The sequence below is a fragment of the Coenobita brevimanus genome, chromosome 22, assembly GCF_032717465.1.
Source record: "Coenobita brevimanus isolate Jiangsu-jjx chromosome 22, ASM3271746v2, whole genome shotgun sequence".
NCBI lineage: Eukaryota > Metazoa > Arthropoda > Malacostraca > Decapoda > Coenobitidae > Coenobita > Coenobita brevimanus.
This window is the reverse complement of record NC_136975.1, coordinates 32,306,418-32,321,088: the sequence shown is the minus strand read 5'-3', so window position 1 is coordinate 32,321,088 and position 14,671 is coordinate 32,306,418. Positions and strand designations below refer to the sequence as shown.

The following is a 14,671-nucleotide window of genomic DNA, read 5'->3' as shown; positions in this document are numbered from 1 at the left end:
GATACTCTGTCAAAGGCCTTCTCCAAATCAATATAAAGAGTGTATAGTTCCTTTTTCTTTTCTATATATTCTTCCCAAAGCTGTCAGACAATAAGTATGGCACCAGTAGTCCCTTTGCCTGACATAATCCACATGATCAAACTATCTTGGGGTGCTTCTAACACTTTCCAGTACAGGTATGGGTACAGTAAACTCTCATTATACCAAACCTATTTTAATAAATTTTGGTTTTAACAACCACCTTGAGCTGGCCGAATGTTATGTTCATATGGCAAAATTTGTTCACTAAAAGAATGGAAGCGCAGGAAACACAAACCGGAAAGGCGTCCCTACACACACACACACGTGCGCGCACACACACACTCCTCTGCATCCTACAGAACATTGCTTAAGTTAACATATGCTAGTAAATTGAGCATTTATTGAGAAAAAAAGCCTTTCAGACCTAGCTGTATGTTATTGTGCATGTGTATATGGCTGAACGATGCTCTATATTTAATGATCTTTGTTCGGTAAAAGTCATGACACCTGGGAAATTAGCGAACAGCATGGTGTCCAGCTTTAGCATCAAGGGTCTAGTACTAACCAGTTCGTTATATCAAGGGTTTACTCTACATCCATATAAGCACCATAATGTTCCCAAACTTCCTCATTAGTACTGTATGTTAAGACTTCTATACTATTTTGTATTTTTTGCTCAGAATTTCTATCTTTTTGCCATTATAAGCATATGAAATATGTAACTAACAGTGAATGCCATCTCACCATGAAATATGTATTTTAACACATTGCAATGCATAACACTGAGGTGTTTTGGCCATGTGGAGAGGATGGAGGGTGAAAGACTGACGAAGAGAGTGTATGTGAGTGAGGTGGAGGGGGGAAGAGGGAGGGGGAGGCTGAGGATGAGATGGAGGGATGGGGTGGAGAGGTATATGCGAGAGGGGGGTGTGAGTTGGGAGCAGGGCAGTGAAATGGCAGGGGACAGGGCGACTTGGAGGCGATTTGTTTGTGGCCACCCCAAACGGGATTGAGGCGTCTGGCAATAGATAGATAAGATAGATAGCAATGCATAATTCTGTTTAATTATATCCTAACATTAAAAAATCCGAAGTATTCATTGCTTAGCCTAGAATAACAAAGTACAATTTGCACTGCATTCAGGTATTTACAAGCAGCTCCTCTTTACAGAGTAAAGGACAACAAATTCGTCTGTGGGCCTGGGACACTGTTTGACCAGAGCTCCCGCACTTGCCAGACTGCTGCTGCAGTTGACTGTGCTGCTGCCCCCTCACTTTATTATCTCAATGACCGACGCAATCTCCCAGGTTAGTGAGGAAGGATATATCATATGACATTACATCATGTACATTTTTGGATATGGTAATTAAATCTTTCAAAAGATGTTCAACATTAATTTCTCATTACGGTAATACTGTACTGTATTTTCAATTCTGTTTTTGGTCTATCTTTCGTGTTTAACCTCTTTTCTAAGATTTTCTTCAAACTTGCTAACCAGTGAGATGGTGGGGCTGATTAATCCATTCACATTAATCATCATGAACTGTGTGTGTGCATTACCAGTGAAATATAGTGCACCAATGTTTTTTTGTTGATTTTTTTAACAGCATAAAGTACAGTACCTGTATTGCTTTTTTTCATGTAAAGTACAGTACAGGCATACTCCAGCTTAATGATGCAATTGTTTAAGTAAAAACCCATCACTAGGGGGGGTATCGTATCTCGGGCTAGATTTAACATGTAAAGTACAGTATAGGGATGCATTTTTGAGCCTTGGGTTTCTCCTCCAACCAAGTCCTAAACCCACCCAAATGATTCCAAAAACAAGTCTCTAGCTGATCCAAGCTCCCAAATAGCTTTAAAACATGCAAAACTAAGCCTAAAAGCGTTTATAACTTACTTAAACCCAAAAATAAAATCATCAAATATGACTGGAGAAAATCAAATTTAGTAAACTGTACCCGAAAATGACAAAGTTCATCCCATCTATAACTAAAACACATTAATCTATGTCTAAAAATAGTTTATAGACCAACCTAAACACAAAATTAAAGTCTAAAACATCATCAAAATTGGTAAAAAAAAAGTCAAAACCCATCATTAAACCATGGCTCGGCCATCATTAGGTGGGGTAGGGTGGTATTTCTACCCCCAACGCTAATCTGGGGTATCGCGTATAAGGGTATCGTATCTCAGGGTCTGCCTGTATTACAGCAAGTACAGTACCTGTATTACTATTTTACCACATAAAGTACAGTATTACAGCACAAGTTTTATAAGGCACATCATATTCCTATTTCCGCTACTAGTGAGTCAAAGAAGAGTTTAAAAAAGGACAAGTAGTATACAGAGGCTTCCTGTGCCTATATATATTCATAGGATTATATTTTTTATTTGTCTTCATAGTTGTTCATTACAACAACTTAAACATTAGTTGTGCTGCACTATAACCTGAAGTTACAGACCAGTAGTATAAAGGAATCTTGATCTTAAAAAGTGTAATTAAATGTAAAACTTAGACTAATTAGGTTAATTCCTAATGAGGCATTGTAGTAAAACTCAAGTTCTCCAGAAGCCATTAACTGTATATCACATGTAAATGGCACTCCATACCAAGTTTTCCAACCTCTGACACAAGCTCATGCTCAAATTTTTGTGGATATTTTGTTCTAAAGGTCATTTTTCATACACTGACATGACCTTACATTATGGGGCAGAATTTTTAGGAATTTTTTATATGGGGAAATGAATTCTCAAAGCTAGACCTTGATAGATCATATAGCCTCACTAGGTGACGGGAAAGCACTACCTCTCCCAGCACGGCAGCTACCCAGGTGGGGCGCTAACTTTCAATCCTTTGGTCTCGAGTCAGGCACTCTACCAATAAGCCACCCTGCTTATGGGGGAGAAATAAATGTTGAACTCAGAACTTATTAGTTGTGAAACTGGGGCTAATTATGGTCATTCTAAACTAGCCATTTTAGTAAAATGCATGCTTGTCAGTGGCATTTTCATGATCAGCATGTCTGCCATTTTTAAACAGCTTTTATGCAACAGTTCACATGCTTTAAGAGCACGTTATGATCAGCATGTGCAAGTGCCATACATCAATTAGCAGCATTTCTGGTCCTGGTATGATGGTTAGATTACTGTCAATTTATTGGCTATTTTGAGCAATATACCCTATCCATTGTCCATTCCCAGGTAAGTGGCACACAACCTTTCATCTCAGGACCTTAGTAAATTTTTTGCTTATGACATCATGATTAAACTCCATGGAGTTCTTAGTCTTGTCTAACACAAATCATTATAAATACAAGATATGTCTTTGGGGTGAAGGTATAAAGTAAGTTATGTAACAGGTATTCTCTTATTCTTATTCTTTACTTTTCAATAAACTTCCTTCAGTATGAACTGGATAATTTGCAGTTACTGTATAAAACTCTATTTCATGCACCTATGCCTTTATCCTACTGTAATTCATTCTCTCTTGCAGTACAAGTAGCACTTCAGCCTCAGTATCCAGAACAAGAGTTTGAGTTTCCTCGCATCTCTTCCCCTCCATCCTCTTCTCTTTCTCTCTCTTCTCCTCCCTCCTCTACTTCCACTGGACGGGAGCGTAGGAGTGCAGGTAAAAGTTCATCTGGCTCATTTTGATCTTTCTACAACTAGCAAAGCTCCCACATACTAACTCTATTTCTTTTCAGTAAAGTAAACTCTCAATTATCCATCATCACAATATCCGGCCCAATGCACTGTCCGGTGCTATTGGTTCACGTCTTAAAACAATATTTGGCTAAATTATGCAACATCCAACACCAAAACAGGAAGTAACCGGCAGTTCTATGCAATATCTGTGGCAAGGCATATCTGCCAGCTCATATGCGGTAGCCAACTACCACCCAGTAAAACCCTACAACACTCCAGCCAATGAGAATGCCCGCAACACGCCAGCCAATCAGAATTTGTTGTGGGAGCGGATCATCTGGCGCACTGAGCCTAACATCGCTCTCTCATGCTCTCCTGTGGATCTTGTACAGAGAAGATGCATCTATGGGCTCTTGTGACTATGTGTTGGCAAAACCCTGGTGATGTGACTGACTCTGTGGCCACCTATGCCTCACTCGTTGTTGTTACAAAGCTTGTGGCCTTTCAGTGCTTCATGTCCTAGCGGTCTGTGATTCTGAAATTACTGTATATGTAATTACTGCAACTAGACCACACGAGATTAAGTGCACTGTACAGTATTGCATGGTGTACAACTCTACCCTCCACTGATGCCAACACTGAGTACATAGTACACTATGTACTGTATTACTGTACCGTATCAGTATTGTATTGTATTTTATGTTTAATTTTCATCTTTTACTCATGAGAACGTTTTTAGGATAGAGGGTTGAGACAGATAGTTAGACAATATCCAGCTCGACACCCAGTGTTCAGCCGATGAGGGGTCCTATGCAATATCCGGCATTTCACAATATTCAAAGTAGGGCTTGGGTGAATTACACTAGATAATTGTGAGTTTGCTGTACACTGGAAGGGAGGCAGTGGAAATGGTATGCTATAGTTTTGTGCAGACTGTTTTCATGCTCACACAAAAGAGTAAGACATGAAAATTAATCCATCTGTGACCAGTGTTCTCAGTAAAGGACAGAATTAATAAAGAAGAGACCCCCAGGGTAGAGATCTATGAGCTTCACAATTATGAACCCATAGGCGGAGTGCAGTATGTTTAGTACCCTTCCAGCACAATTCCTCACACAAGGGGCCCTGGGAACTAATGAGTTAATCAGAATATATATATATATATATTTGTTTCTGTTGACAATAGACACCCTTAGCACCAGCTTATTTTTCTCCACAGGAAATCCACTTAAATTTAGACAACTGCAAGACTTTTACAGTACCAAATGTTGCCTAAATTTGAGAATCTACTGTACTTCCTTCACTGTACCACATATGAGTATGACAGAAAGAGTAATAAGAGAGGTGAAGTAGAAGTAAGACAATTAATACAGCCCCATAGCATGTGTAATTAACCTCAAGTGGCGCTGGGTCCTGGTTGGGTCATCATCATGGTTCCAAACCCAAAGCCTGGGGGACAGGTGGTGTCCCAGGGCACTTACTTGTTGTTCTCGGGAACATTCACATTACCGGAGGGAGAGTGAGGTGGAGAGCAACGTGGAGAGGCAGAGGGAGTTCTGTCAGGTGTCTTGCATGAGTGGGGTGGGAGGTGGATGCACAAGTGATTGAATGGTGGAGGGCTGCATCTCATCCTTACTGTTTACTGAGGGCCTTGGTTTTAAGGTGGTAATGATGGGCTGCTTGGCAGCCCTCTTCTCTAACAGGAGCTCCCTATAGCAGGTGACAGCCTTGTCCACAAAGGATGCTGACAGTTGCTGCTAGTTGGATTCAGATACCTCTCCTGAATGAGGGTTCAACCCCACTGAGGATTTCCCACAGCACTGCCATATCCAGCATCAGCACAGACTCTTCCTCACCCTCTTCCTAAATGTGGGTACACTCCTTCCACATGTTCATAAGCTCTTCGATGGAGAGCCCTTCCCTGCAGCTCTTCAACACCTCCTGGACATCTTGTTTGTCTACATTCTGGAGCCCAAGCTCATGCTACATGTCCATGATATCCTGCCACAATCCATCAATGATGTGCTCCTCCTCCTTCTCCTCTTCACTCTGGGAACCCAGTGAAGAAGCAAATGCAGTCCAACCACAACCTGCACTACACGTCAATTACTATTGAAACTGACACTTCATTCCATGCAGCAGTTTTTTTGTTAATGGTGTGGTGGATATTGCAGCCCCAGTAAAACTGCATTATGCAGTCATGCTCATGAGAATTGCTCGCATCCAGCATCTGCTGCATGATGCACTAGGCACAAAGCCTTAAATGTAGTGATGACTCCCTGGTCCATCAGCTGTAGTACGATGGTAGTGTTGAAGGGTAGGAAGGTGACTTCTATGCTTTGATGTTCTCTACCCAGTCAGCAATGGAGGTAGGGTGGCTTACTGCACTGTCAGTGATGAGCAGGAAGCAGCTGGCGATGTTTTCCTCGGCGCAGGCACGGAGGGCAGGGAACAAGTAGCCAGCTTTATAGGACCACCATTACACTGAGGCACTGAGCTTCCACATTACACCAAGGTTCTCCTTGACATAACCTGTCAGGGCACAGGAGTTTTCTGCATGGTGAACCAAAAGTATCTTCAGCTTTAAGCCACACTCTGTGTTGCCCCCCACCCCACCCCCGACCTCAGCAGGAATGTCACACAGTTCTTCACAGCCATAAAACTCACCACCTTCATCTCTTCAACCACCACCAGGAATGTTTTTGATGATATCTGCTTCCAGTGCAGCCACAGTTCATTGAAAATCATGACATTTGGGGCTGTACCCCTTCTCCTTTGCACTCCTTCGGCTACTCAAGGAACATTGCCACAAATACGTGCTCAGTGCTGGTGGCCTTGTCAGTGAATGACATGTGCTTGGACTCACCTTAAACACCTTCTTGGGCTCCACCCCCAGCTTGACATAACCTGTCAGGGCACAGGAGTTTTCTGCATGGTGAACCAAAAGTATCTTCAGCTTTAAGCCATACTCTGTGTTGCCCCCCACCCCACCCCCAACCTCAGCAGGAATGTCACACAGTTCTTCACAGCCATAAAACTCGCCACCTTCATCTCTTCAACCACCACCAGGAATGTTTTTGATGATATCTGCTTCCAGTGCAGCCACAGTTCATTGAAAATCATGACATTTGGGGCTGTACCCCTTCTCCTTTGCACTCCTTCGGCTACTCAAGGAACATTGCCACAAATACGTGCTCAGTGCTGGTGGCCTTGTCAGTGAATGACATGTGCTTGGACTCACCTTAAACACCTTCTTGGGCTCCACCCCCAGCTTGACATAACCTGTCAGGGCACAGGAGTTTTCTGCATGGTGAACCAAAAGTATCTTCAGCTTTAAGCCATACTCTGTGTTGCCCCCCACCCCACCCCCAACCTCAGCAGGAATGTCACACAGTTCTTCACAGCCATAAAACTCGCCACCTTCATCTCTTCAACCACCACCAGGAATGTTTTTGATGATATCTGCTTCCAGTGCAGCCACAGTTCATTGAAAATCATGACATTTGGGGCTGTACCCCTTCTCCTTTGCACTCCTTCGGCTACTCAAGGAACATTGCCACAAATACGTGCTCAGTGCTGGTGGCCTTGTCAGTGAATGACATGTGCTTGGACTCACCTTAAACACCTTCTTGGGCTCCACCCCCAGCTTTTTCTCTATGCTGGACCACAGGGAAAGTGCTTGGTCCAGAGTATGTTACAAAGTCAGCAGTGCACCCCTCTGGTTCTGGTCCTGCACCCACGACAACAGGAGCTGCTCCATTTCCTCTTAGCACTGAGGGAGGACACCTCTTGCTCTGCAGCTAACACATCACACCTCTTGATGATGGTAGAGATGGCTGACTGAGGTATTCACAGAATGTCAGTGGTGTTATTAGTGGCCTTGGCCACCTTGATGCTCCCTCACGATATCCAGTTTCACTTCAAGGGTAATGCTCATCCTTAGGTGCTTCACCTTCCCCTCACAAGAGGTAGCACCTTAAACACAATGCTTTCCCCTAGTGGTAACACCTCAGGCAGACCTTATCAGTGACTTTCAGTTTCCGGTAATAAAAAAAAAAAAAAAATCACTTTAAAGCACACATAGCAATAATTATGTTGTTTTTAATGCATCAAAAACTCAGTTCTTACATCTATCAACCAGCCAAAATCTTCCACAGGAGTACCCTCCAGTTTTTTAACAATATCCAGCTCATTCTTGCATCATCTTTAAACATACATGAGATTTCACTCTCTCAGGATTTATCTTGGAAAGAACATATTACCTCTCTTGTAAAATCTGCTTCCAAGAGACTGGGTGCACTAAGCTGACTCTGTGCTTTCTTTACCCCTGCACAGTTGTTGACTTTATACGCGCGTTTCATTCGCCCATGTACAGTAGAGTTCAACTCTCATGTATACAGCTCTTCTCATCAAGGTGGAGTCAAAGGCTTTTCATCTTATTAACTCCCCTCCTCTCACTGACTCTCTTTAACCTTTGCCTCTTCGCCACACTGTTGCATCTTTATTGCTTTTCTATCACTGCTTCAATGGTCACTGTTTCTCTGAACTACTTGCATCCCTCCACCACTACAGCGAGTGCATAGCACCCATCTAGCAACAAACTCTCATCCCTTTTCTGTCCAACTCTCTAATGCAAGAGTTAACCGTTTCTCCCAGACCTTCACGTATGCAAAAGGTCAACTCTGGAACTGTTTCCTGTCTGTAATTCTTCCTGCCTATGATCTCCAGTCTCTCAAATGCAGTGTGTCCAGGCATCTCGAAATAAATGGTTCTTGAATTTGGCTCTCTGTTACCTTGTTTCTGTTTTTTCTTGGAGAGAACAATTTGCAGGCTCTTGGCCTTTGGTTCCTTCTTCCTTGCATTAAAAAAAAAAATGCTTTTTGATTACTAACACTGCACATAAATGATTGCAGGGGGTCTGCAATGATACACTGGGGAGTAAGAGAACACTGTAACATGATAAACACAAGAGATGCAATCACTGTTGCAAGACACAAGAGTGAGTGAAAACAAATGGGGATAGAGCAGCCCAGTTGTTCAAAGGAGTGACAGGAGCTATGGGGCTTGCACAGAAGTGTTGGAAACAGGTTTCTGTGCATGTAAACATTTGCAGCCATTCGGGCTCTGACAGGTGATGGTCAGAGTGTGTGTGTGTGTGTGTGTGTGTGTGTGTGTGTGTGTGTGTGTGTGTGTGTGTGTGTGTGTATTTACCTAGTTGTATTTACCCAGCTGTGATATACAGGAAATGAGCTACAGCTCGTGAGGTCCCGTCTCTTTTTCTCATTAAGTCAAATTTTGCTTTGAACTTGTTTAAGTTTTTAGACTGGACGATCTCTTTGTCCAGGCTGCTCCACAGGACTATGCATCTATATGGAAAGCTATATTTCTTGATATCCTTCAAACAACTTGGCTTTTTCAGTTTCATTCCATGTCCTCTTGTTACTCTCCCATCCCATACAAACAGATCATTTTTATCAATTTCATCTAGTCCCATCATGGCCCTGAACACTGCAATCATGTCACCCCTTTCTCTCCTTTCTTTTAGTGTAGGCAGGTCCAGCTTTCCCAGCCTCTCTCTGTAAGACAGATCTGCCAGGCTGGGGACCATCTTGGCTGCTGTTCTTTGTATTCTCTCAATCTTATTTATGTCTTTCTTCTTGTGCGGGGACCACACTACTGCCGCATATTCCAACCTGAGGCAGATCATGGCCACTATCAATTTTTTCATCATTTCCTCATCCATGTAATGGAATGCCACTCGTATGTTAGTCAAGAGATTGTACGTCTCTCTAACTATCTTGTTGATGTGTTTTTCCGGTGACAAACTAATCTGGACCACCACTCCCAAATCTTTTTCTTCTCTCACTTTTTTGATTGGTTCATTACCCATCATATAATTCAGTGATGGCCTCTTAATACTCATACCCATTTCCAATATCTAACATTTTTTTGCATTAAATTTCATTTCCCACATCTGGCTCCAATCTTGGATCCTATTCATGTCTTCCTGCAGCATTTTAGTCTTCCTCGACTTCTACTCTCCTCAAGATCTTTACATCATCAGCAGACTTGCGTAACTGTTCATTCCATCTACCATATCATTTACGTAAATCAGTAACATTACTGGCGCTAATACCGAGCCCTGTGGGACTCCACTTGTTATTTCCCTCCATCCAGACATCTTGTCCTTTATTACTGTCCTCATTTGTCTGCCTCTCAAGAAGTCACACATCCACTCCAGGACGTTTCCCTTCAGTCCTCTTATGTGTTCCAATTTCCACAAGTCACTTGTGGGGTACATTGTCAAAAGCTTTCTCCAGATCTAGATACACACAATCCACCCAGCTGTCTCTCTCCTGTAACACATCAATAACTCGAGTAAAAGCTCAACAATTCGGAAACACATGACCTTCCACTTCTGAATCCAAACTGGCTCTCAGCCAATATGTTTGTCTCCTCCAGATATTTTATCCATCTGTCTTTCAGGATTCATTCCCACAATTTTGCAACTACGCTGGTCAGGGACACTGGCCTATAATTCAGGGGTTCCCCCTTGTTTCCTCCCTTATAAATTGGTACCACATTGGCCCTCTTCTATTCCAGAGGCACTTTCCCTTCTTCCAGGGAACACACAATTAAATCGTGAATCTTATCTGTCAGTTGTTCTCTGCATTCTTTCAGTACCCAGGCAGAGATTCCATCCGGTCCTGGGGCTTTCCTTACATCTTGAGTTTCCAGTAATTTATACAATTCCTGCACTTCCACTTTTATGTCTTTTATCACTACATTTCTGGTCACACCTTCCTCCTCCACAAAGTCCCTTTCTTTAGTGGAAACCGATTGGAAACATTTGTTCATTATTTCAGCTTGCATTGTCGTGTCTTTATAGACCTCTCCTTCTACTTTCATTTGGGTAATTCCTTCCTTTTGTTTCAATTTGCCATTAACAAATCTATAAAACAATTTGGGTTCTTCCTTACATTTGTCAATTAATTATACCTTTTTCAAAGTTTCTTTCTTCCTCTCTGCGTATTCTTATATATTCATTTCTAGTTCTTTCATATTCTTCCTCTGATTTATTATTACCTCTCTTTCTCCATTTGTTCCATGCTATGTCCCTTTCTTTTTTTTGCTATCATGCACCTTCTGTTAAACCAATCCTTTTTCCTGTTTTCTTTCCCACTTACTCTTGGAACATGTTTCTCCACTCCTGAATTATAGAGATCTTGAAAGATATCCCACTTCCTATGCATCTCTCTTGTTTCTCTGAATTTTCTCCAATTCACACTTTCAAAAAATTCCTCAATCCTGTAAAGTTTGCTTTCCCATAGTTGTATCTTCCCTGTCTATAAAACTCATTTCTTGGCACCATGTTCCCTTTTATCATCAGGAACTCAATGACCACATGATCGCTTTTTCCTACAGGACATTGATATTTTAAATTTTCAACTACATCAGGTTCTTTAGTAAGTAATAAAGCTAATCTTGCTGGTGTGTCATCTCCTCTGAATCTAGTCTCCTCTTTGATCCACTGGGTCATTACATTACTCATTGCAATATTTAACAATATAGTGTCCCACGAATCATTATTGCTTCCCGAGTCCCATTCCACCCAGTTCACCTTTTATAGTTGAAATCCCCCATTATAATTATGTTACTGCTTTTCTCAATCACTTTCTTGAGATAGATAACCATATCTGACAACATCTCCCGATATTCATCATTCTTCCATGCCCTTGTCTTAGGGGAAACATATACCACTGCGATGTCTCTTTTGCCATTCTCTCCGGTTTCTTGTTTCATATTTATCGCTTCAGCCTTACCCTTTCCCAGTTCCACATTTTCCACACTGATGCTGTTCTTCACCGCTATCATCACTCCTCCTCCCGTTTTTCCTTTTCTGTCTCTCCTCCACAGTTTGTATTAGCCATCTCCCACATGGATGTCAATATCCTCTCTTAACTTGGTCTCTATAATGCACATGATATCTGGTTCGTGAACCCTCAATTAATTGTTGAGTTCTAACCATGCCGATATTAAACCGTCAACATTAGTATATGCCACTTTCCAACTTTTTTCACTGTTCTTTATTTCCTCTTCTCTCCCTCTCTCTGTCAGTACCACTTCCTCAATATCTGATTCATAACTCTCCAATAAAACACTGTCGTCTCTTCCTCCATTCTCTGTTCATTTTTTGCCTTCTCTTCCTTTAATAGCTCCTTTATCTTAGCTCTTTCTTCCTCATTCGCATCTCTCCTTATCCAATCATTCTTCTGCTCTTCCTTTTCTGATAGTTTCCATGTTCTGTTTATAATTTCATTTACTATTGCCTGAGACTTAAACTACACTTTAAGTGGCCTCGCCCCTCCCTCCTCATACTTTCCTAACCTAAACACTTCTTCAATCTCTTCTTGAGCTTCATTGTTACCCTCCATTACTACTGACACCATCTCTTTTGCCTTATTCAGTTCTTCTCTTTCCCCTTCTGACTTTAATGTCATCCATTTTTCTTTTAGTCCAGAAATTATCATGCATTTTTTCTTATCTGCTACATCCCTGACTAAAGATTGTCTACTTCTTAGTACCCTAACCACTTCCTTTTCCACTTTTTCCCTGCTTTGTTGTTCTATAATCTCCTTCAAATTTATATTTCCTTCCTCCTGGATTTTCTTCCACCCCTTGTGCTGCTCCTCGCTTTCCTTAATATGTTCATCATGCATCCTTGACTTCAATTCATGCTCATCCTGTCCCTTTCTTCTTCCAACCTCTTATTTTCCTTCTTGAGCTGTTTTATTTCATTAGAGGCAGATTCATTACTCAATTTTAATTCCATAACTTGCCTTTCTTGATCAGCACTGCGTGAACAGACGTTATCCAACTTGTCCTGAAGAATCTTAATCTCTTTATCCTGTTCTAAGGTCCGTTCCTGCAGCTCTCTAACTATTAACCATGGCTTCTTTATTTCCTGGACATTCCTCTCTGCCATTTTCTCCACTCCTGCAACTCTCGTTAGATTCAGTTTAACACTTCCTTCGCCCTTATCCTCATCAGTAAAGCCCTCAAATTCTCCGCCATCGAATGTAAACAAAGAGCTAGCTCAATCCGCCAGAATGCAACCTACGAAAACTTTACACTTTCACTGTATTTTATACTCTTGTTGGACCAAAATCTGCACTTTTTTCACTATTATCAGACTGGACCACCATTCACGTATTCACATTCATAATCACAATTGGCTGGGTTCCTTTTCGTCACTGGTTCGGCGATTAATTCCCCATGATCCACTAAAAGCTCAGTCTCCGTCAGCGACCTGTGTGTGTGTGTGTGTGTGTGTGTGTGTGTGTGTGTGTGTGTGTGTATTTACCTAATTGTATTTACCTAATTGTGATATACAGGAAATGAGCTACGCTCGTGGGGTCCCGTCTCCGTTTCTCAATAAGTCAAATTTAGTTTTAAACTCGTTTAAGATTTTAGACTGGACAATCTCTTTGTCCGGGCTATTCCACAGGTCTATACATCTATAAGGAAAACTATATTTCTTGAAATCCCTCAAGCAGCTTGGCTTCTTCAGTTTCATCCCGTGTCCTCTTGTTACTCTCTTATCCTATAAAAACAGATCTTCTTTGTCAATTTTATCTACTCCCATCATGGTCCTGAACACTCCAATCATGTCGCCTCTCTTTCTTCTTTCTTCTAAGGAAGGCAACTCCAGCTTTTCCAGCCTCTCTCTGTACGACAGATCTGACAGACTGGGGATCATTTTGGTTGCTGTTCTTTGTATTCTCTCAATCTTGTTTATATCTTTCTTTTTGTGTGGGGACCACTTTACTGCTGCATATTCTAACCTAGGGCGAATCATGGCCACTATCAATTTTTTCAACATCTCATCCATATAATGAAAAGCTACTCTTATATTAGTCAGGAGTATATATGTCTCTCTAACTGTCTTGTTAATGTGTTTTTCAGGTGACGAACTGTCCTGGACCAGCACACCCAAATCTTTCTCTTCTCTTGCTTTTGTGATTGGTTCATTACCCATCAAATAATTCAATGATGGCCTCTTGGTACTTTTACCCATTTCCAATATTTTATATTTCTTTGCATTGAATTTCATTTCCCACGTCCGGCTCCATTCGTGTATCCTATCCAGATCCTCCTGCAGCATTTTACAATCATCCTCAACCTCTACCTTCCTCAAGATCTTTGCATCATCAGCAAACAGACTTGCATAACTGTTCATTCCATCTACCATATCATTTACGTAAATCAGGAACATTACTGGTGCCAACACCGAGCCCTGTGGGACTCCACTTGTTACTTCCCTCCATCCAGACATCTTATCCTTTATTACTGTCCTCATTTGTCTGTCTCTCAAAAAGTCTCTCATCCATTCCAGGAGGTTCCCCTTAAGTCCTCCTATATGCTCTATTTTCCACATTAGTCTCTTATGGGGTACCTTGTCAAAGGCCTTCTCCAAATCTAAATACACACAATCCATCCAACCATCTCTTTCCTGTAGTACATCAATCGCTCTTGAGTAAAAACTCAACAAGTTGGAAATACATGACCTTCCACTTCTAAATCCAAACTGACTATCAGCCAAAATATTCATCTCTTCCAGATATTTTATCCATCTATCTTTCAGAATTCTTCGCACAATTTTGCGACCACACTGGTTAGGGACACTGGTCTATAATTCAGAGGTTCTTCCTTGTTTCCTCCCTTATAAACTGGTACCACATTTGCCCTCTTCCACTCTTGAGGCACTTTCCTCTCTTTCAGAGAACACACAATTAAACTGTGATTCTTATCCACCAGTTGTTCTCTGCATTCCTTCAGTACCCAATTAGAGATTCCATCTGGTCCTGGGGCTTTCCTTTCATCTTGAGTTTCTAGTAATTTATACACTTCCTGTACTTCCACTTTTATATCTTTTATCACTACATTTCTAGCCACTCCCTCCCCTATCACAAGCTGACTGGAAATGTTTGTTCATTACTTC

The 14,671-nt window shown here is 41.5% G+C and overlaps 1 protein-coding gene across 1 annotated transcript in view; it reads left to right on the top strand.

Annotated features, from left to right (window-relative positions):
- Positions 1-14,671, top strand: part of LOC145392458 (uncharacterized) — a 164,378-nt gene that overhangs the window by 105,623 nt on the left and 44,084 nt on the right. The window contains exons 7-8 of the mRNA XM_080266858.1: positions 1,192-1,328; positions 3,518-3,652. Of these exons, the coding sequence (XP_080122984.1) occupies positions 1,192-1,328; positions 3,518-3,652 (272 nt within the window). The remainder of the gene's footprint in view (positions 1-1,191; positions 1,329-3,517; positions 3,653-14,671) is intronic.